The sequence below is a fragment of the Protopterus annectens genome, chromosome 15.part0, assembly GCF_019279795.1.
Source record: "Protopterus annectens isolate FY-2018-M chromosome 15.part0, PAN1.0, whole genome shotgun sequence".
Classification (NCBI taxonomy): domain Eukaryota; kingdom Metazoa; phylum Chordata; order Ceratodontiformes; family Protopteridae; genus Protopterus; species Protopterus annectens.
In genome coordinates this window covers 669,052,830-669,077,181 of record NC_056749.1, presented here as the reverse complement: position 1 = coordinate 669,077,181, position 24,352 = coordinate 669,052,830, and the positions used below count along the sequence as shown (strand labels likewise).

Below are 24,352 nucleotides of genomic sequence, written 5' to 3'. Positions count from 1 at the left end.
ACAATTAATGTTTACATTACAGAGAAAATACAGTAAGGAATATTCTAGATTAACATGTAAATAATAAAGCTAATGGTGTTAATTATCAACATACAGAAGCGGTTGAGAGCAGTTTACAAATTATTTACAGGATACATTACATATATACAATCACAGAAAGGAATCTATACAGTCATATACATAAATACAATATTTATTTTTTTTAATTTTATTTTACATTTGGTTACCGAGAAAGTCCAACTGGGCCACAAGTCCTTTTTCAGTGGAGTGCCGGGGAGAAAAGCTCCACATATAACACAGATTAATAAAGCACAATATCACAGGTATAGAAGCATAAAACTATATGACTTGCATCAAATCAAATTAGGATAATAACACCTTAGAATGTACAACTGTAATTAGAATGAAATATGGAAACAGTATACTGGTACAACGATGAAACACCTTAAGCTGTACAATCAAATAACAGCCAGTATGACAGTTATATAATAATATACAGTATACACCAAGTGTCAATACTTAGAAGGAGGAGTAACTGTTGAGAGGAAGAGAGAGGTATGAAGAATAAGACTTAGAAGATAAAGAGAGGCCTACTGCCTAAAAATAAGGGAGGAGTATTTACTCTGGATGAGCAAGAAGAAGATGGAGTTAGACTAGCCTGAGGAGTCACAGTTACAAATCCAACTGGCTTGTAGGTGTGCTTTTAGATATTTTTTTAAACTGAAATAAGGATATAGTAGCTGATATATTAGTGGCCATTTCTTAGCTATAAAATTTGATAGAGTGACGCCCCCACAGAAGTTGGCTTCAATTTCTTGAAGGAGAGGTTTATTGCTGGAGTGTAGGACCCTAGTACTGGAGTAAGAATGTATTAGGTTTTGTAAGGATAGGGTTTTCCAGGGTAGTAAAGAATCTCATGGGTTAGTATAAGCTGTTTGTAAAGGAGAAGATGGGAAAGTTCAAGCCAGTTGAGTTGTTTAAGGACTGAACAGTGGTGTGTGAGATGAGAGCTATTGGTGGTGAACCTTCCTATTTTGTTGTAAATGGCATAAGGTTTAGTTATATCTGATTTTCTAACATTGGTGAGGATAGGGGAGGCATATAAAAGTGTAGAGATGAGATGGTTGTGGTATTTTAGCCCTGGTGCTGTTTGTGAGGAATTGTTTATTTCTGTATAGCCTCCCCCCTTAGTTTTTTTATGTACTTTCTTTATGGCGAGTGAAATGCGAGTATCAAATTGCATGTTGCAGTCTATCTCAACTCCTAGATGTTTGGTGTGAGTGACATGAGAGATAGTTGTTTTATTGTTAGAAACAATAGTAAATGTAGATATGGGAGGGGAGTGATTAGTAGGTTGGAATAAGAGAAGTTTGGTTTTACCGGGGTATAGTATTAGTTGAAAATTGGCAAGTCATTCTTCTACAAAAAGAAACAGGGCTGTCTTTGTAATTGCAGTTCTTGAAGGGAAGGAGAGGAACAGATTAGTGTTGAGTCATCAGCATATGGGATGACTGAGGCATGTAGAATACAGGTATGGAGGTTGTTAGTGAAGATAGAGAATAGTAAAGGACCAAGGATGGAGTATCGGGGAACACCAAGTGTGACTGGTAAGAAGAGAGTTCTTGCCTCCACTGTACTGCTTGCTATTTGTTAAATAACACTGAAACCAGGTAATGGTGGGCTTGCTAAGATTCAGTTCTGAGAGTGATTTAATGAATTTATTTTTAACCATATCAAATGCCTTACAGAGGTCATTAAAGATAAACAGTTTCCATTACTTCTGTGTTTTTTTACTATGTGAGAGAATGACATAAGGGCTGTTTTGGTACCGTGACAGGGCCTGAAGCCATGTTGGGTGTTTGTGAGAAGGTTGTGGGTGTTGAGGTAGTCCATAGTTTGTGTGCATACACCTCTCCAGTATTTTGGACAAAGGTGAGAGTATTGCTATAGACTGATAGTTGGTTAACTCTTTTGAGTTACCCCCTTTGTGGAGTGGGACAGTGTAAGAAATTTTCTTGATCTCCGGGACTAGATTTTCAGATATCGAACACTGATGAAAATGGATACAGGGTATGCAATGACATCAGTAGCTACTTTCAAAAATTCAACTGGCAGTTTGTCAGCTGTTAAGGTGGTAGGTTTTAGTTTTTAAGGAGTTTCTTAATTATATCAGTAGAGACAGGATGGAAGGTAAAGCCACTGTTTTTACTATGTATACTGGATGGTTGGTTGGAGGATGGACAGCTTTGAGAGTTAGCAAGTGTAAGAATGGCTTCAGTGAAGAATTTGTTGAAATGAGTGGCAACATGTGAGGTAACAGTTATGGTTGGGGAGGAGTACTTGATTTTCCAGGGAGGAGAATGTTGTCAATGGCTGACCCAAATTTTGGGGGGTTACTTTGATATCTGGCTTGTATATTGTAGTAGCTAGTTTAGTCTATACTGACATATTTCTTTGCCTTGTTATGGAGTTCAAGAAATGCTTGTTTGTTGGTAAGGGATGCAGTTTTGTGCCAGTGGTCCCTGGCTTTATCTCTGGATTTCATCAGAGATCTAGTGCCTTTGCTCATCCAGGGAGTGTAGCTGGATTTGATTCTGATAGTTATAGGAGGGGCCTGGGAGTTTAAGATATCTAAGAAGGCAGAGCTGAAGTACTGAACAGCTTCATCAAGGCTGAGGTTCTTGAGAGGAATCCAGTTACAGACTTTGAGAAAATTAGTAAAGCTAGATGGATTGAAGATTTTTTTTTGTTTCTGATTAGCTGGTAATTGGTGGGTTTTTCCTGATATATGCAATGTCTTATTACAAACATACGTAAATGGTCACTCGGGCTGTCAGGGAGGCATCCTGATTGACAGATAAGAGTTGGTCTGTTTGTCAGAATCCAGTCAAGTACTGACTGTCTATTGGTCGATTTGTTAAACCTAGTGGGAGATTGGATGAGCTGAGAAAATCCATGGAGGTTGGTGAAGTTGGAGGGAGAACTGGAGTTACAGGTTAACCAATTATTGTTGAAGTCCCCCAAGATGATGGTTTCATGTTGGAGGAACACAGAGGCCCATTCAAGTAGGGTCTCCAGTGTGGGTATGTTGTTGCCGGGTGCAAAGTAGCACGTGATTATATTGACACTTTTTCTGGGGTTAATTTTTAGTTTAGCAAGTAGAATTTCTGCATTACCTAAGATAGGTTCATAGGTTGGTACTAGGCTATCGGCCCTAAGGTCTATACAAGCCTAGCCATAACAATTCCCTGTCTATTACTTCCCTGGTCCCGTCTAACAGGGCGATTGACATGATCCCTTGGGTGAATTTACTATCTCCCATCTAATCGTCAATAATACTGAAGAGAATGCAACTTATGTTTACAAAGAGAATTCCTGGTCTCAGTGACAATTCATATTTTAGTCTAAAGAGTTTGGGTCTGTATTATTTATAAGTTTTTGCAAGGTAAATGGTGTTTAGCGTATAAAGCTATGACAACGGAAGAGCTTCACTTAATGTCAAGTGTTGAACTGATAGATACAGGTAGAAACACCAGAGGTGTTATTTATACGTTCAGAGGTGATAGCTGCAAAATGGCACTAAGGTCTAAATACCTGTCACAGTCAATGGTGCATTTGTGGAATAGGGTATCACTATGTATACATCAATCTAATTAGATATACGTGTTTAAAAATGTTTAGATTCATGGGTGGATCCTAAAGCATTTTCTATTGTTTACGGAGTCTGCGGTTGCCTTAAGGCCTTAACGCAGTACTACTGAACTATTATCAACTCACAAGATTAAACCATGATCCTGCAAGAGAGATTAACACATACTAACAAATGGTGCTAGTCCTATGGTCTAAACTAAATGCCAAAAGTATACTAATATGTCCTTTGGTCAACATGAAAATCCATTTCACCTACCACATAACCATTACCTCTCTCGAAAACAAGACAGACTTGGACACTTTTGGTACCAAGTTCTCTTCTGACCACCATGCATCTACTACTGTTAAAGTCCTTCTACCCGGGCCGGCTAATCAAAGGCATATCTTCTAAATCCAGATATGTTACCATCCCTCTCTACTTCTCCCTTATTAGGCCCTTTTCCACAATATAATCATCCATTTGTTATATACCTATCCAAACATAACTCCACTTCAGAAACCCTGGTTTCTCACTTTTTTTTTTTTTTTTTTTTTTATAAATCAAGGAAAGTACAGCTGTGTACACTTACCATAAATGTAGATAGAGTGTATTCACTGTTGCAGTCATCACACTTGAGTTATCCTGCCAGGTGTTGCCCTCAGTTGGCCTGAATACCAGAGGCTTAAGTACTTCTGTGTCAGTTGCTGTCACTCCAGGACTGACGTCTGGTCATCAGTGGTATAAATACAGGCAGCTGACACCATTACATCAGTTTTTCTTGTCCCAAATGTCAGGAGCCCCCAACAGGGGAGCAAAGTTATGGTGGAGTAACATCACCAGTGGAAAGTAAATACCAACAGCCCTGTAAAGATGAGGAAGAGAGAGAAAGAGAAACACAAGGGGGTTGGAGTGCGGGAAATCAGGACTGCAACAGTGAATTCACTAACATCTACATTTATTGTAAGTGTACACAACTGTACTATGTTCTTAGTGTGTCACTATTGCAGTCATCACACTTGGGTTGATTCCCGAAGCTGAGGAACGGGTGGAGGCAGAAAAGAAGAGTTGGGGCTGGCTAGTATGCCCTGCAGGACTGCAGTTGCAAAGCCTGCCCTGGATTTTGAAAAGATAGGCAGGTGGTAATGCTTGGTGAAGGTATGAACAGAACTCCATGCTGCAGCTTCCAGAATGTCCCTGGTAGGGACCCCCCTGAGAAAGGCTATGGAGGTTGATGTTGCCCTAGTAGAATGTGTTCTGACCCCCTGTGGGGGTAGTTTCCCATGGTGTTTGCAACAGAAATGGAAGCAGTGTGATATCCATTTGGAGATTGTTTGAGATGGCTTTGCCCTCTGCTCCTGGTGCAAAGCTGTCTAGTAACTGGTCAGATTTCCTAAAGGGCTTAGCCCTATCCAAGTAGAATCTGAGCTGTCTGTGCACATCTGAAGAGTGCAGGATTCTTTCCTCCTTATTTTGAGGTGTAGGGAAAAAGGTGGGCAAATGAATAGATTGGTTGAGAGCCACACTGGACACCACCTTGGGCATGAAAGTTGGGTTAGTCCTGAGGGAGACCCTATCAGCATGAAAAATGATGAAAGGTTCCACAGCCATAAGTGCTTGTAGCTCAGACACTCTTCTAGCTGAAGTGATTGCCAGAAGCAAGGCTGTTTTCCAACAGAGGAATTTTAACTCTGCTGAAACTGCAGGCCCAAATGGGGAGGGAGAGCGTGAGCTTTTCGAACACAAAGTTAAGGTCCCAAGCAGGGATAGGGGGCTCTTCTTGGTGGCCTTAAGTTGTTAGCCTCTCTCAGGAACGGATTGATGAGAGGGTGCGAGAAGAGAGGTGGCTCAGTGCTGTAATGTGCAGAGGCATGGATTTTAATGGAAGAGAAGGATAGGCCCCTGTGGAGTAGTTCTGCTAAGTAATCCAGGATGTGAGGGAAGGAGGGCAGTGCTGTGTCAGCTACTTTAGTCTGGATCCAGGAACAATGCCTTTTCCACTTGTCAGCATAGGATTTTCTAGTACTGGGTCATCAGCTTCATGTATGACACCCAGGACTTATTTGCTTAACCTGGCCACTGGAGGAGAAGTCAAGGAATAAGCCAAGCTGCTAGGTTCAGGGTCTGCAACTGTGGATGCAAGAACTCTCCCTCCAGCTGAGTCAGGAGAGTTGGAATCTAGGGGAGGTGCCATGGAGGCAACAGGGACAGACTGCGCAGTAGTGGGTACCAGTGTTGGCATGGCCAGTCTGGGGCAATCAGGACTGCCCTTGGTCTTTCCTCCCTTATTTGAGTAATACTCTGGTAAGAAGAGGTAGAGGGGGAAATGCACAGATTGAGAGGTTTGCCCACTGGAAGGATAGGGCCATCCACTTTCCAGGCCTTGCTGTGAGGTTCCCTGGTGCAGAATTTGCTGAGCTGGTGGTTGTAGGGGGAGGCAAACATGCCCACCTTCGGGGTACCCCATTTTTGGGTCACAAGGTTGAAGGTGTTGTGGTTTAATTGCCACTCGTGTGGGTCCAAGAGATTTCTGCTTAAGATGTCTGACAGAGAGCTTTGGCTGTCTGGCAGGTAATGAGCTTGCAGATGAATATGCATGGCTGAGGCCGTGTTCCAAAGGGTCATGGCTAGCCTGCAGAGTGGGTTTGCCCCTGTTGTTGATGTATCACATTACTGTGCTGCTGTTGGTTTTGATTGATAGAAGCCCCAGAGAGAGCAGGTATCTGAAAGCTATCAGAGCATGCTGAACAGCTAGCATCTCGTTTTGGTTGATGTGCAGATTAATTTGGTTTGGGCTCTAATGCACCTGCTGTCCAGGTGAGCACCTCAGGCATAATCCGATGCATTTGTGGTTAGGGTCTGGGTGGCGGGGGGTTGTGAAAAGGGAAGTACCTTGTTGTGGTTGCATGCTGCTGCCCACCAAAGAAAATATTTCCCTAGACAGGGTCTCATAGGTATAATAGTTTCCAGGTCCAGAGAATGTCGACACCAAAGGCTTTTTAAGTACCACTAAAGTTTCCTCATATGCAGTCTAGCATATGGAATTAGTAGAATGCAGGAGGCCATGAACCCTAGAGCTTCCAGGATTTTCCTCACTGATAACTGGGTTCTAGTGGCCAGTTGAGAGAAGTACCCTCTCAGATAGGCTTGTTTTTCTGGAGTTAGAAATGTCATCTGGGATGCTGTGTCCAGGCTTGCTCCCAGTAATACAATTTTTTTGACTGGAGACTAGTTTAGATTTCTTCTCATTGATAGTGTTCCCCAGTGAGGTTAGTAGGTCCTTTACAAATGTCAGGTGCTGTAACAGCTTTTCCTGACTGCCTGCCTGAATCAGGCAGTCGTCCAAGTAAGGGTAAATTTGAATATTTCTTTGTCGGCAAAAAGCAATGGCTGGAGCCAGGCATTTTCTGAAAACTCTGGGAGCAGTGGATAAGCCAAAGGGAAGTGCAGAAAACTGATAATGCATAGATTCTGCCCTGAAACATAGACATTTTAAGCAAGAATCTGATTGGGATATGCAGATAGGCCTCTTTGAGGTCTAGAGTGGCTAACCAGGCATCTTTGGACAGCAAAGGGAGAAGCTTGCTGCAGTGTGAGCATTTTTGAATTTTGGTACTACCAGGAAGGTGTTTAAAATAGGTAGATCTAAGATTGGGTGGCAGGTGCCCTCGTTTCTGGGTACCAGAAAAAGTCTGGAATAGAACCCTTGGCCTATCTGATCTGCATGAACAGGCTGAATTGCCATCATGCAGAGCAGGGAATGAACTTGGTTTTGAGGCTCTGCCCACTGGTTTGGAGGAAGATCTGGGAATCCCTTTGGGGTTGGCAATGTGTGGAAATAAAATGTGTACCCCTGGGACACTGTTGAGGACCCAATTGTAAGGCCCAGTTATCTGCATGGGAAGCAAGTTTTCCTCCTAGGGCCATGAGCAAATGGGCGGAGGTGAGAGGAGGAGTTGAGGAGTCAATGGGAATTCTTTCCATAAGGGGGTGGCTTAGCACTCCCTGGTTTAGAAGTGGAGGTACTCCATTGCTTAGATCTCTGCATACCCTGAGACTGCTGTCTGGGGGGTGCGTTACCCCTAGGTCTAGTTTGAGCTGGCCTTGAAGGTGTTGGAAAGCACCAATGTTTTGAGGGGAAATGGCTACTGAATCTTGAAGGCTGAACTTGCAAAACGTCTTTGTCTGCATAGTCTTAGCTTTTTCTTCACACTGCGGTGGTGGTGCTGCGGTAGCGTTGTCGCCTCACAGTTCGTTGCCCGTTAGATTCTCAGAGTGTCCTCTGTGTGTTGACATGCGTGAATGGGTGTTCCTTCGTTGAAGGATGTGCGTTAGGCCCGGCAAGCCAGCACGTAAAAATCTACTGCCAATCATTAGCGGACCGAAGTTCCGCTGTGGCGACCCCTAACCGGGAAAAGCCGAAAGACACAAACAAACAAGTCTTAGCTTTTTCTTCCATTTTTTTAAAACCTCTTCTGCTTTGGTGCCAAACAGATGGTCTTTGTTCAGTGGTGCATCTAATAATTTTGATTTGACATGATCTGGCAAGATCTGTTCCTTAAGCCAAGCATGCCTTCTAAGTACAGAACCTGTGACTGCTGCCCTCCAGGATGCTTCTAGGGCATCAAACCCACACTGCAGGATATGCTTACTGATTTGGCTTGCAGAATGCACAAGTTCCTGTAAATTTTAATTTTTGTTTAATGAGTTCCATGGTATGTTGCTGGTATTTCAGAATGTGGAACTGACAATTTAATGCTCTAATGGCAAGAGTTGCAGGAGTGTATGCTTTTTTTACCCCATCTGTCTAAGGCTCGAGAATCCCTGTCCAAGGGGGTGGGATTCTTAGCTGTAGTTGCTTTTATTCCTTTAGGCCCTTGGAAGATGACCTCTGGGTCAGCAGTAGGATTTTTGAAAATAAATTTGAGAGAGTCAAGGACTCTAATACCAGTCAGGTTTCCTGGGAGCAGGAGGTAAAGTATCAGAAGATAGACTGGATTCCATAAAGACATCATCCACAACATCTAGAACAGGGGGTATAACTAAGGGTCTGTGCTGTGGTAAATCTAAAAATTCCCCGAGTCTCTTTTTGGACTGAGGATAATCCTGGCATTCCCAATGGAAGTGCTCTCTCAAAGTATGCAGGGTTTCACCAAAAGAAAAATCCTCTGGAGGAGAGGCAGAAGGAATGGATTCCTCTGCATCAGAATACTCCTAAGCAGATAAGGACGTGTCTTCATAATCAGAAACCTCAGAGTCGTTGGACCCTTGGTCAGATAAAGGTGCTGGGGACAAGTCTCTTTCTTTTAGCAGGGGAAGGCTGGCTTCCCCTAATCAGCATGATTAGGTCTTCCACCATTTTAAGCATCTGTGATTGTGGCAAGGAAGCAGGCGCACAAGTTTGGGTCGTCGGTCTTTTAGGCGTAGCTCGTACTCTGGGCCTTAGAAACTCGGTAGTTTTAGAAAGAACTGAAGATGCAAAAGCAGACTGTGTTGAATATTGGTAACATGAAGGATTTCCTCAGAAGTCTGTGCCTGCACAGCGGCTCCGGATCCATCCAAGGTAGAGACATCTGCAGGTTCCGTAGTCAAAGAAGAGTCTAGCGGCATACCAGACTCTGAACAGGTCTCGGTAGCGGCCTGCGAATCCATCGATGCAGGCATCACGGGCTGCAAAAGGGCCTCACTGAATACCAGCGAACAGGAAATTAGCTTAATGGAGGCGTTGTCGGCAGTTTTGGACCTGTGCGGTCTGTCTTTATGCTTACGTTTTTTCAGAAGAAAGGAGACTTCGGTAGTCGTATGGCTTACCGAAGCCATTTCAGAATACGGAGAGCGAAAGTATTTAGCTACAATAAGGGCCCGACTGTGAATAGTTCAGGGCGTTGAACAAAGCACAAAACCAGCAGCGAGGGATGTCATGGTCTGGGCCTTAACAAGTGACGCAGTAAGAATGGAAATCTCGGTGTGGTATTTGCTTTCCACAGGCGAGACAATTATTAACTTTTTCTGACATCGGTTAGAGCAAGAAAAAAGGATACCCGATGGGGTACTTTGCGTTAGAAGACTTCAGCTTCAATTTTGGAAATGAAAACTTGGGTAGTGGCTGACTGGCACTTGTGCGAACTGCTTCTGCTTTGGGCTCCTCAGCAAGAAAGACTGATATAATGGCATTGGCTGCCTGTTTCTATACCACTGACTACCTGACATCAGTCATGGAGCGACAGCAACAGATGCAGAAATACTAAGCCTCTGGTATTCGGGCCGATTGAGGGCTACCCCTACACCTGGCAGGATAAGCCAAATGAGTGGACTGCAACAGTGAAACATTAAGAACATCACAACTTCCAAGTGCTACACTGATTACCTTAAAGCTCTCTCTCAAAAAATCAGTTAGGAACCTCTGGGGCTTCTCTTATATATGTCAAGTGAGGTACATTCCGACGGGGACAATGCATTCCATAACTGGTCTAACTGGCAAGATATACAAAACAAGGACATCCTTTATATATGTATGATACACCCTTGGCTATTAGTTGCACTAAGAAGGATTTTTTGGCTAAAGTTGCTATGTGATCACAGGAGAAGGGAACTGTCAAACCAGGTATCAGACTACATTTTAAATTTAGTAGTGGAGTACTATCTATACTACATGTTGAGGGTAGGAGATGTTTACCAAACAAAATAAAACTACACTTTTCTGCATTGAAATTTGAGCCTATATATTCAGTAAACCAGGTATTAACTAGGGTTAAGTTCTTTTTGAAAGGTACTAGTATCGGAGTGGTTCTTAACAACACCCACTTGGCAGTTAAACTTAATTACCCAAAAGTCCTGGTTTTCAGTTTGGTGGTCAGAAAAGTAAATGCCAAAAGAAGGGGTCCCAGTACAAAGTGCTGGGGACTCTACTTGTTGCCTAATACTATCACATGAAGCATCTCCCAGGAAAAACTGTGTGGGTTTTGTCTTTTATCCAGTTTGCTATCCATTTTACCACATAAAGCATCTCCCAGGAAAAACTGTGTGGGTTTTGTCTTTTATCCAGTTTGCTATCCATTTTACCACATAAGGACCAATATTTAAAGCATTCAGTTTACTTAGTGACCATATGGGGTAAGGTGTCAAATGCACTGGCTAAGGAAGATAATCCATCTGAACAGCCTGACCACCAACAGCCAGTGTGACCTTCCTGAAGAAATTAACTAGACTTAACCAGGATCTCCTTTTGATGAAGTCCAACTGTACAGATTCTAGCTTTCTGAAATTTTAGATATCACAGTTGATTAGATTAGTTGTAATACGTTACACAGCTTTGCAGATTGGACTTGTAAAGTTGATCGATCGGTAATTACCAGGGTTTGTGTTAGGGTCAACCTTGCTTTTCATCTATTTCAAGATTACACTACCAGCAGTGTGTGCAACAGAAAAATGTGATTAATAGTACAAAGAATCTACATTTAGAATTCCTTTAGAATGATCACACCAAAGGGTTTCCCAATTTAAATTTAATATGTGGCTTATTTTGCTGATCAAGTTCCTCTACAAATAAACTATATTCAGAAGTTAGTTTAGTGTCCTCAGTCCTAGGATTGAGAAGGCAAAATCATGCTTCCCTATCTTATCCATTTTCCACCCCTTCCCACGGCCGCCCATTCGCTATTGCCTACTCTCCTCCTTCACAGGACCTAATTTGACCTGCCTTAGCTTCCCTCTGGCTCAGTCCAACCCACTTCCAGGGTTGCTGAGGAGATATAGGACACTTGCAGGATCACACTGCAGCTGGGGAATTGACATTGGTGCCACATGGGGGTGTACCCTACCCCCCCCCCCACATCAGCCTTGTGGGCTCTGTGATGGCTGCTTTTGGGAGGTGCATGGTCACTTCCACTCATGAGCAACTTCCTGACCAAGCAGTAAATCGCTTGCAGCTCAGAGCCCTCCAAGCTCTTAATGCTGTGGATGCAGAGAACCTAGGCAGCCTTCCTCATTCCCAAAATAAGTAAGATGGTATCAGTTATTCCCTCCAATCTCTCCCACTCAGTCCCTCCAGTGCCTGTGCTGCAACTTGAACATAGGTAATTTGGGGTGCAGTATGAAAAAAAGAGGATTGCAGTGTTCTGAAGTGTAGAAATCCCTTTTTAGCTAAATGATGCACTTAGAGTCAAGATTAGGAATCTCAGATCACACCAACCAATGGGTGGGGGTACCAACAGTTTTTCCTCCCATGTTTTAGAGCACAGTAGCCATAGTGTATAGGTTCATAGGTATACAAAAGGCTTATAAAAGGCCTTGGTGGTAGTTAGACTAACTGTGCAACCCAACCAAACTGTGTCCCTATGTATCATGGGTGTTTAGTAGGAGGGAGTATGTTATTAAGTTCCTAATGGTTATGTGGGGAGGGGGTATATTAGCTTAGACAGAGGCATACAATAACTGTAACCATCAGGGACATTGGGGGCTAGACTCTGGATGAATTTTCAACTTCCCACCCATAGGTCAAGGTTATATTTCTAGTCTTAAGGATGGACTCTGCTTCACATGGATGGGGAGCTTGTTCCAGAGCATGTAGATCCTCTGCCACATATCCGTCTTACCAACATGTCTTATTATGTTGCAAGCAAAACTGAAATCCTTGGATCCAGTTCTAGTACAGTTCATTTTGCAGATGTGCAAAAAGGTCCACCAAGGCTGGATCAGAGGATGCCTTGTACGCTAGGCAAAGATCACCTCTCAGTAACCTGAAGAAAACAGACTACAGATACAGGGCTTTAAGGAGATCCATATAGAACAAGATATTTACACCCAGGATTTTCTTGCTAAGGAACCTTTGTGGACATTCCAACTGTTGCATGTCTGATCAGGTACATGCCAATGGGGGCATTATATACAATGATGGATCTGATAAGGAACAAATAAAGTGGCACTAGAACTTCCTTGGACCTGGATGCCATGCCCTTACTTATAAGTAGGGCAACACAGAACGATTTTACTACCTTGGCCACATGGTGGCCAGATTGCCGCCTACATATATTCCCAGATCCCGGACTACCAGGTCAACACTTACAGGTGTCTTATCGATGCAGTAATTACCTATACGGCAGTTTACCCAATAGGCATTATAATGGGTCATCCTAGACCTCTTTGATGGCATCTTTAACTATATCCACCTAAGGCAATGCCAATGTCAAGACCTGGGTTGCAACAGCAGGCCTCCTGCAATCTTTTCTTGAAAGGACCTGGAGAAAGTCTCCATATTTTGGATCTCCTGGGGGAGGGCTGGGAGTGTCTGACCCTTCTTAGTCACTGGAATCAGTTGCTGGGAACTCTTCTTAGAGCTTCAAGTGCCTACTTTTGGCAGCAGGCTTTCACGGTCTCTTCATGTAGAGCTCCAACAAGAATGCCACATGCTTTCAATAAAGTGTTGCACAGAAAACTGAGGATGCACCATAACGGTTCACCCTTGTAATAGCGACAGTAAGGGCACACCGCTCCTAGGGGACAGCACTGACAAAAAACATCAAACCTGGCAGCCTCTGATGCATGGACTCCTGCTGCGACTGTGTAAAGGACATAATGCCAGTCTATGCCCCAAGGCTGCTAGGACTACTACCACCAGCTGATTACCATAATGGCGATTACTGACACCAGGGGAAATGTAGTAGGCATAGACAACAGCACAAGAGCTTCCCCGAACTCATAACAGACCCTAATGATAAGCTACAGCATAACACATTAGCTCCAGGAAAAAGCATTGTAGCTGTATCATGCTAGTGGGTCTTAAGTGACAAGAGCTGTGCTAGCTCTGTTAATATTGGCAGCTTTTGCATCACTGATGAAGCTGCTGATGACAAGACCTTGGCTAAAAAGGCAGCAGCCAGTGTAACCTGCCAGTGAAGTCTACAAAACCCCAGTAAATTGCCATCTGCAAATGCTGGGGATATGGTTGCAGTCATTTCATCTCTGAATGCCCATATCTCCTGTACCAGCTGCTTGAGATCTACTTGTGGTGGGAGGAAGGGGGATGTCCGGGATCTAGCTGGGGTTCAACCTCCTGAACAGAGCTCTACAGACAGAGTGCTGAGAAGAGGGCTCCACTGAACATATCTCCAAAAAGTGATGGGTCCTTCATGAAAAAGTCTCCTTTCAATGGTATCAGTGACCACAATGACTTTAGCATTGAAGCCTGAGGTCACTCACTCACAACAGAGGCCTGTATGTAGAGAATTCTTACACCTGAATTTCTGCTCCAAGTACAGATGCTGCAGTTAGCGACATGGAAGGTGAGACAGAAACAGGGGGAACTTTAACCAGTCACGGAGGTTTTTATTGCAGACTTCTTACTCCAGGGGAACAATATGATCTATAAAATCCCTCTTTGGTGTCAAATGACTGTGTGTAAAATACAGAGTAGACAGCAAGGGCCTCTTTTATAATGTGCCCTTTCAGTTTTAGGATCACTGTACTGATGCCCCCTGCAGACTAGGCAAACAAATGTTTTAAGACTCTTCCAAATAACACATTTCACACAGTCACTGCTTTAGGTGGTCTGCAGCCCTCAGGAACTCTGTCCAAAAGTTCTGGCATTCTGAAGCTGAGGAAGAGGCCACATGGAGATTTGCATGCAGCAACACCACAGGAGAAGTGGATCAAGGAACAGCACAAAAAAAAATTTGACCAATCAAATAAGACAGTTCAATTTACTGGTGCAGGTTCGGTGAGCTAAGAAGAAAGCTCCACTGATAAGACAATTAGTGCGCTAAAAGAAGGCTCCATTCACTATGTCCTTAGAAATGATAGGTCCTTCTTATGAGTATTGTTTTAATTGGATTGGTGTCAATAACTAACAACAGAAATTTTACAGGCTTCTGGCGCTTGAGGCCTGGATACAGAAATTATTCTGACAGTGGAAATTCTACTCTAGGTAGCAACTTCAAATAAGGTGTCTAATCATTAACTTTCTCACATTCTTAAACAAAGCTAGAAGAAATATTAGACATGTGAGCCTTGCAGTTCAACATTCTCAAAGTTCAAATTTGCACAAGAATAAACTTTCTTCCAATCCAAAAAGGCTTTACCATCCTTATCACTGGGAATAGGGGCTAATATTCACATTATGTTTAGCGATAAAAGATTTAGATAAAGATGTCACTGCAGGATCAGAGTTGGGATTAAGGAACAAGAACGTGTCTGAAACACTTTACATTTATATATAACCTGTCAGATTTTCTATCACCAGTGTGCTGACTGACAAGCATAGTGCAAGATGTAAAGGAAACACCTTCAACAGCAAGCAACACAAGAGGAACAGCTGCAAGTTGAGGAAAGTACAGTTGTGTACACTTACTATAAATGTAGATGTTAGAGTGTGTTCACTATTGCAGTCATTACATTTGGGTTATCTGCTTGCAGTAGCCCTCAGTCGGTCTGATTAACAAAGTCTTGGGCCCTGCGTCGGTTGCTGTTCCTTCCTCCATGACGTCAGGTCGTCAGGGGTATAAAACATGCAGCCGATGCCATTACATCAGTTTTTCTTGCCCCAGATATCAGGTGACCCCCTAATAGGAAGCAATTAAAATCTATAAATACAAGGATATACCTCCAACAAAAAAGCAAATAGACCAAAAAGCTTTTAAAGCATAGTGAGAGTACAGGTATAGCCAAAAGAAGAAAGGGGGCTGTAGGGGGTAACCAGGACTGCAACAGTGAATACACTCCAACATCTACATTTATGTTAAGTGTACACATCTGTACTATGTTCTTAGTGTTTCACTGTTGCAGTCATTACATTTGGGTAGATTCCCAAAGCGAAGGTTGGGAGGAGGCATTTAAATAGAATGAGGACCAGCTATAAGGCCATGCAAGACTGCAGTGGCAAAACCAGATCTGGATTTACAGAAAATTGGCAAATGATAATGCTTGGTGAAAGTATGTACAGAACTCCAGGTAGCAGCTTCTAGGATGTCCCTAGTAGGGACGCCTCTGAGAAAGGCTGTAGAGGTAGATGCAGCACTGGTTGAATGGGGTCTGATGCCCTGTGGGATAGGTTTTCCATGGTGCTTATAGCAGAAATGAATGCAGTGGCCTATCCATTTTGAAATGGTTTGTTTTGAAATAGCTTTCCCCTCTGTCCCTGCAGCAAATGCCACCAGCAGTTCTTCAGATTTCCTTTGAGGTTTAGTCCTGTCCAAGTAGAATCTAAGCTGTCTGTGCACATCTAAAGAGTGCAGTATCCATTCCCCTTTGTTCTGTGGGTTAGGAAAGAAGGCATGCAAATGAATGGACTGATTAAGAGCCACACTGGATACCACCTTGGGCATGAAGGAGGGATTGGTTCTGAGGGAAACCCTGTCCACATGAAAGATGATGAAAGGTTCTCCTGCCATAAGGGCGTGTAATTCAGATATCCTTCTTGCAGAAGTGATTGCTAAAAGGAAAGCTGTTTTCCAGGAAAGAAATTTTAAATCTGCAGTACCAGCTGGCTCGAAAGGAGGAAGAGCGAGTTTCAACAAGACAAAGTTAAGATCCCAGGCTGGAGTTGGAGCTCCCCTGGGTGGTCTTAAATTTTGGCCCCTTTGAGGAACTGCTTGAGCAGTGGGTGAGAAAAGAGGGGAGGCTCTGTGCTATAATGAGCTGAAATGACTTGGGCATGAATTTTGATGGAGGAAAAAGACAAGCCCTTATGAAGCATCTCAGTCAAGTATTGTAGAATCTGAGGTAAATTGGGCACTGCTGCATTCATTCCTTGAGATCGGTTTCAGGCACAGAATCTTTTCTATTTTGCAGCATAAGATTTTCTAGTACTAGGCCTCCTTGCCTCTAAAATATCCATTACTGATTTACTGACTGATGGCAAAGGAGAGATTAGGTAATTAGCCAGGCTGTTAGGTTCAGGGTTTGCAGCTGAGGGTGCAGAATCTGGTTCTCCTGCTGAGGCAACAGGGAAGGAGTCTGAGACAGGTGCCATGGAGCCAAGCATGACACACTGCACAAGAGTGGGTACCAGTGCTGGTGAGGCCAGTCTGGTGCAATTAGAATCGTCCTTGACTTGTCCTGTTTGATCTTTAGTAGTACCTTGGAGAGCAGAGGAAGAGGAGGAAAGGCATAAACTGATAGGTTTTTCCAGGTGAAGGATAGAGCATCCACTTTCCAAACTAACTTGTGGAGAATCCTTGTGCAAAATTTGTCCAGTTGCTGGTTCTGGGGGGAGGCAAACAGGTCAATATCTGGGCTCCCCCCATTTGCTTGTCAACATGTTGAAAATCCTTGGTTCCAGTTTCCACTTGTGTGGGTTCATGAGGTTTCTGCTTAGTCCATCTGCCAGTGTATTTAGTTTTCCTAGCAGGAACTGAGCTTGTAGATTCACTTGGAAGCTCAAGGCTGTGTTCCACAATGCCATGGCTAGTCTGCAGAGGGGGTAAGAATGTGTACCCTCCTGCTTGTTTATGTACCACATGACAGTGGCGTTGTCCGTCTTTACAACTAGTTGTCCTGGAAGAATGTGGTCCTTGAAGGCTGTCGAAGCATTATGTACAGCTAACATTTCCTTATGTGCAGGTGCATTTGACTTGGGTTCTAATTGCCCAGAATGCACTTCCCTGCCAGGTAAGCCTCCCATGCATAGTCTGATGCATCTGTTAAGATTTGGACGGCAGGGGGTAATGTGAATGGTGGTCCCCTGTTTTTGTGGCAGGCCTCTGCACACCAAAGGAACTCTAGGCATAGGCAAGGTATGATAGGAATCCTTGCTTCTAGATCCTGTGAATGTTGACACCATAGGTTTTGATATGCCATTGAAGTTTCCTCATATGCAGCCTTGCATATGAAATTAGAAGAAAGCAGGAGGCCATGAACCCCAAGGCTTGCAGTATTTGCCTTGCAGATAGCTGAGCTTTTGTGGCCACTATTTTGAAGTAAGTTGTCAAATGAATCTGTTTCTCTGGCGTGAGGAAAGCCATCTGGGAAGTTGTATTCAAGCTTGCTCCCAGGAATATAATTTGTTGACAGGGTACCAGGTGGGATTTCTTTTCATTTATGGTGAAAACCCAGACAAGTCAGCACCCTTTGAACAAAGGCCAAAGGCCAGATGATTCAAAATGAATGAATCTCATAACAAATACTAGCCAGGGAAAGCTATCTTACCCCATTTAAGTGGTAAACCTTCACCTGCTCCTTCCCAAAGTCAGAAAAAGAGGTGTCCTTGCCAGATAAGGGAGAGCCTTTCTGCCTGAATTAGACAATCGTTCAGGTATGGGTACATTTGAATATTTCTTTACCTGCAAAATGCAATGACTGGAGCTAGACACTTTGCGAATACACTGGGCGCAGTAGATAAGCCAAAGGGCAGTGCAGAGAACTGATAGTGCATATAGCCTGCTTTGAAGTGTAGGTCTCTTCTGCAAGACTCCCTGATAGGGATGTGCAGGTATGCTTCTTTTAAGTCTAGTGTTGGCAACCATGCATCCTTGCCTAACATAGGAAGCAGCCGGTGAATTGTCAGCATTTTGAATTTTGGAATCAACAGAAAGGTGTTTAGAATAGAAAGGTCCAGGATAGGATGCCGTGTATTGCCTTTTCTGGGTACCAGGAAAAGTCTCTAATAGAAACCTTGCCCCTTTTCCTCTTCTGGTACCAACTGAATAGCCCCCATGCTTAAGAGAGAGTACTTGATTTTGGGCCTCTGCCCACTAATTTGGGGTAGATCTGGCCACCAGCTTGGTGTTGGTAAGGTGTGGACGTGAAATCTGTATCCTTGGGACACTACATTTTAAACCCATTTGTCCTGAGTAATGAGTTCCCAGTTTTGGGCCTGCAGACCAATCTTTCCGACTAAAGGAGCATTCAGCTGGGAAGTGCTTGGAAGTTTTAAAAAAAAGTCATTGAGGCAGTTTTCCATATGGGGAGTCTTACTACTCCTTGATTTGGGTGTGGAAACCCCCCACTGCTTTGTCTTGTGTGTCCCCTGGGACTGAAACCTGGGGTTTCTGTTGTGTCTGGGTTTGGCTTGAGAAGACCTGGAAGGGGCTGAAAAGGACCAATTCTTAGAGGGCCAGTGCCTACTAAATCTAGGAGGCTGAAGTTGTAAGAAATCTTTAACAGTTTGCATAGATTTAGCTTTATCTTCCATCTTTTTAAGAACATCCTCAGCTTTGTTGCCAAACAGGCTGTCCTGATTTAAGGGAGCATCCAACAATTTAGCTTTAACATGATCAGGCAAAGACTGCTCCTTAAGCCAAGCATGTCTTCTGAGCACAGACCCGGTAACAGCAGCCCTGCAAGAGGCCTCTAAATGAATCAAATACACATTGCAAAGTATGTTTTCCAACCTGTTCAGCAGAATGCATTAAATCCTGTAATTCTTTATTTTCCGCACAGTCAGGAATCATCATAATTTTCTGTTTAAGCAGTCCAATAACATATTGCTGATACTTTGACATATGAAACTGGCAGTTTAAAGCCCTAATGGCTAAGTTTCCAGAAGTGTAACCCTTCTTACCCAATCTATCCAGTGCCTGGAGTCTCTATCAGAAGAGGTAGGATTTTTGGCAGTAGAAGCCTTAATGCCCTTGGGTCCCTGTGAAACAGTCTCTGGATCCGCAATAGGATTTTTAAAAAGGAACTTGTGAGAATCAGGAGCCCTGTAATATCGGTCAGGTTTTCTGGGAGCAGGAGGCAAAGAATCAGGTGCCAAACTAGATTCTGAAAAAGCATCAACAAAAATGTCTAGTACAGGAGGAATAGCTAAAGGCCTATGCTGAGGTAGGAGTAAGAAATCCCGAAGCCTCTTTTTTAAATCAGAAAAATCCTGGCTTTCCCAGTGGAAATGCTCCCTTAGAGTAAGTAATGTTTCACCAAAAGAAAAATCCTCTGGAGGGGAAGCAGAGGGAATAGAGTCTTCTGCATCAGAATCCTCCTAAGTAGATAATCAGAATCCTGGTCAGAAGATTCATAAACAACTTCAGTCCTACGTCTCTTAGAAGGGGGGGGGGGGTTGGCTTCCCCCGATTAGAGTTATAAGATCTTCAGCCATTCTTATTGTTTTTTTTTAGGCATAGAGGCCTAGATGCATCTGTTTTTTAGGCATGGCTCGAGATTTAGGCCTAAATGAAGAAGGAGACGTTAGTTTAATATGCAAGTCCGTAGGCCTGAATACACCCTCAGAAGCCGGTGCCTGCACAGCGGCTCCTAACCCATCCAAGATAGAGACATCCGCGGGTTCCATAGTTGAAGCATCTCGTGGCATACCAGACTCTGAATAGGTCTCAGTAGAGGCCTGTGAATCAGAAGTAGCGGATATCAGGGGCTGCGGAAAGATCCTCACCGAGTACCGGCAAACTGGCTTAGGAGAAGCGTAGTCGGCAGTTTTGGACCTCAGAGGCCTGTCTCTGTCTTTATCTTTGTGTTTTTTTGAAATCCCAGTAGTCGGATGGCTAACCGACATTTCTGGATAATTAAAGAAAACCGAAACATTTAGAGGCAAAAATATACCAACGACAGACAGTGCGCTGATTAAATAAAGCATAAAACCGACAGCAAGGTACGTTGTGGTCAGGGCCTAAGAAAGGAATACAGTATGAATGAAAATCTTTGAGGTATTTGCTTTCCACAGGTAATGCAATTATTAACTTTTACTGACATCGGTAAGGAGCAAGAAAAAAAAAAGTTTCCCCAACGGGGTACTTGGCTTTAGTTGGACTTCGGTTCTGAAACTCGAAAACAAAAATTTCAGGAGTCGGCCGACTGGCACTTGCGAACTGCTTCTGCTTTTGGCACCGCACGGCAAGAAAGACCAATGTAATGGCGTCAGCTACACAACACATTCTGGCTAAGCTTATAAATGGCCTAGGGCAGACAGCCTAATACCTACCTATGAACCTATACATGCTGGAGGGATAGATTCATATCCCAGAGACTTCCCTCGCTCTGGAATAAAATCCCGGTTCATGTTAGACAGAGCCCCTCGCTGACCCTCTTCAAGAGAAATCTTGATGAGTAGATGGGAAATCGTAAATTTACTCCTGGGATCACTTCTATGGCCCTGCTGAACTGAGGCTCGGGAATCTAGTCTAAAAGGGTGGTGAAAACCAACACATTCTGGCTAGGCTTATAAATGCCCTAGGGCAGATAGCCTAGTACCTACCTATGAACCTATACATGTTTTATATGCCTGACGTCATGGAATAAGGGACAGCAACCGACGCAGGACCCAAGACTTTGTTAATCAGGATGACTGAGGGCTACTGCAAGCAGATAACCCAAATGTAATGACTGCAATAGTGAGCACAAATAACATCTTCTAGTTCTAACAAATCTTTATACTTTTGCTGGGGAAAAAATTTAATTTTGTTCCACTGAAATAAAACTCTCTTATTTTATTAATGCTATAAGGGGAAAAAAGTCTTCTGGAGAGGAATCTGAGGAAATACTTTCCTTAGAATCAGAGTCTTTAGCTTGAGGAGAATTAAATGAAGAATCACTTCCCCTCAGACTCATCTGTCTGTAAATTATCAGACTGTGAAGAAAATGCTCTTTTTTGCTACTAGGATCAACACATTAAAAGCAGAAAGCAAACTTAACAAATCTTCCTTCCCCACAGATAAAAGAACAGGGTAAGAAACAGTTTCTGCTATTTCTTTTTTAGAAGACTCCATAAAAAAAGGACAGACCCATAACAAATACTAGCCAGGGAAAGCTATCTTACCCCATTTAAGTGGCAAACCCAAAGTCAGAAAAAGAGGTGTCCTTGCCAGGTAAGGGAGACCCAACTTACAGCTGCACAGGATGTGCCAGTCTTCCTGTCCTTAGTGGCATCCCGAGAAGCTATGCCAGGGGAACTAGGAGTAAAAAAATCAATGGTATGACAAACTGGTATTGGCCACAGCAGAGTCACTCACAAGCAAATGAAGTAATGATGGAGCCAGCCCGACACCAAAAAGCTCCAACATTTTTTCTTCTTTCAGACAGAAGAAAAGAACCACAGATGCCAGCAATTGCTTCATGTTCTACTGGGAAGGAGTACTCAAATGCAGGAAGCACAGCCTGCAAGAGTCGGTGAATTTTCCAACAAGAAATTTAAGGTTCTGAGGAAAATTCTCTTGACAGTCAAAAGCACTGAATTGTCCCTCAGACACCCTCATTTTACAAAGAAATTCAGGTATAGTGTGTGTGTGTGTGTGTTACACAGTATAGTCGCACTATACTGGGGGGCAATTACTAGTATAAAATTCAATATTAGAAAAAATGAGGTAGTGGAAGGTTCCCCAAAGGCAACTTATCTGCTCAGTCCTGAAAGGACTGCTAACTGATCATCAGTTCCATGACTCCCAAGGAGGCAAGCTACTTCTGCAATAAGAAAGCGCTCAAGTTTTTCATGCCTTAAATGTCTTCAATATGGTACTCTGCTCAAGCTCCCGGCAGTTATGGCACACAAGTGCCCTTAACCTTTGAAAAGCTGACTAGTTTCTCAGATCTTTGGCAGGATATAATTACATGATAGCTTAGGCTACGGCAACAGTCATCTTTATATACACCAGAGCACATTTACCTCCCATTGAAGATTCAAGTGCACTATACACTTACACTGTACAAACAAGTTTCATATTTTAAGTTAAAAGATGTCTACTATCTAGCACTTTAAAAGAATAATGCATACTCTTACCAGTGGTTCATGATCTTAACAGATCAAAGCATACAGACAGAACAATAGCTCTGATTAAACTGGCATCTATTATTAAATGAATTGTCCCAGACCTAACACCACTGGCAATATCGGAATAAACTAGAAAAACAGCTGTGGCACTATACAAAAGAGATTAATCCAATTACAGAGTGCAGTACAGCTTTTTACATTTAACACTGGTGCTATAACTAAGCTACTCTGACAGGAGGGGGCTCACACTATTTCATTTGTTGTACGGACTTCTGAACATCATGAGAGTTTACTGTTCAAGGTACTGTTTGCCACATCCGTTTTGAAACACTGTACTAAAACTATATACAAACAATGAAAAAATGGATGGGTTTGTGACAATACCTGTAGACTACAAAACAAGCTACTCCTCCTGATTAAAATAATGCAAGTTTCTGTCTATTTACAAATTAATAAATGGTGTTAAGGGACAAAAAAATATATAGCTTTGAGATTATGCCATTTAAATTCCTAGAAGATGAACATCTGTGAATGAGGCAATACTCAGAATTTAAGACGCTAAAAACACAAGACTATGAAGAAATAGTACACTGTATTAAATCAAACAAATACAAAACTAACAAAAATAAAGGAAAACGAAGTGCCCTGCATAATTTCATCCTTATTAGCACCTGATCCACCAATTCATGTTAGGTTGAAAGAACAAAGCAAAAAAACTTGCTAACTGCTAATCTGCTTCCCTTTCATGACAGCATTCATGATCGTACATCCTTGTTACTACTGCTGTTTACATTTCAGGTGCCTTCCACTGCTGTGTGCAGCATCAGTACAATAAGCTCCAGTGCCCTATGGTCAGTCCATTAGAAACTACTCGCATAATCACTTACCAGTTTTAGCATCCATGTACTCCCACGACATGTTGCAAAGCAGCCAAAAAGGCCAAAGATGACAATGAAAGCTCCAGTGCCTATCAACACATATGGAGTGTTGGTATTCTCATTAACAAGGGAGAAGTACACCTCCAAGCTGACCTTGCCCCAGATTCCCACAGCCAGAAGGATGACCCCTGTAATCTGAAAAATAAAACAAAAATCATGAATGAAACTTTAAATAAAATAAAAAGTTACGAAGACTAACAAGTATGGAACCCAGTATTTACATCTAAACAGGAATTATTAATTCATCAAATTCATGGGGCTATCAATTTAAGAGATTCTGAAGGCCAAATAACGGCAAGAAATCATGGCTAACTTTGGCGAGGCATAATAGTTACGGAAGAAAGGGCAGTGAAATCACTTGCTGACCCACTCAGTAAAAGGTTGGAAAATCTCACTGTTAATGACATTAGCAAACAAAACAAACCACAGTCTTTAAAGGACTAAAGCTGTAACTCAAATCCAGTGCTAAGGAACACACAGCTTCCTAGCCTTACTATGTCTCTATACATTGCACCAGTAATTCTTTACAGCATACCAACTGTGACACACTGCTGACAGAAACAGAAAGTACAGTTGTGTACACTTACCATAAATGTAGATGTTAGAGTGTCTTCACTGTTGCAGTCATGACTATAGGGTTCTCCCCTGCCGGCAGGCAGTCCTCGGTCGGCCAGAATCCCAAAGTCTGGGTCCGGCGTCGGCTGTTCCGCCATGCTCCCTGACGTCAGAGCGCCAAGAGTACAAAGCTGACAGCCGACTCCATGTTCTCCAGTTTTTCTTGCCCCAGATGTCAGGAGTCCCAAAATGAATAAGGTCCCATACCCTTTGCAAATACACCTCAGAAGAATGGTGAAAAAAGGAACCACACAAAAGCAAAAATAAGAGGGGACAGGAGGGAGGGAAACCCAGACTGCAACAGTGAAGACACTCGAACATCTACATTTATGTTAAGTGTACACAACTGTACTATGTTCATCGTGTTTCACTGTTGCAGTCATGACTGTAGGGTAGAATCCCAAAGCAGAATGAAAGGGAGGTGGTCATAAAGAAGAAGGGGCGGCTAAAAGGCCCTGCAAGACTGCAGAAGTAAAGCCTGCCCTAGACTTAGAGTAGAGAGGTAGAGTGTAGTGCTTTGAAAAA

The 24,352-nt window shown here is 43.0% G+C and overlaps 1 protein-coding gene across 1 annotated transcript in view; it reads right to left on the bottom strand.

Moving 5' to 3' along the window:
* TSPAN6 (tetraspanin 6) overlaps positions 1–24,352 on the bottom strand; it is a gene marked incomplete in the record, with an annotated part of 833,747 nt that overhangs the window by 741,904 nt on the left and 67,491 nt on the right. The window contains 1 exon segment of the mRNA XM_044057519.1: positions 23,162–23,347. Coding sequence (XP_043913454.1) covers positions 23,162–23,347 — 186 coding nt within the window.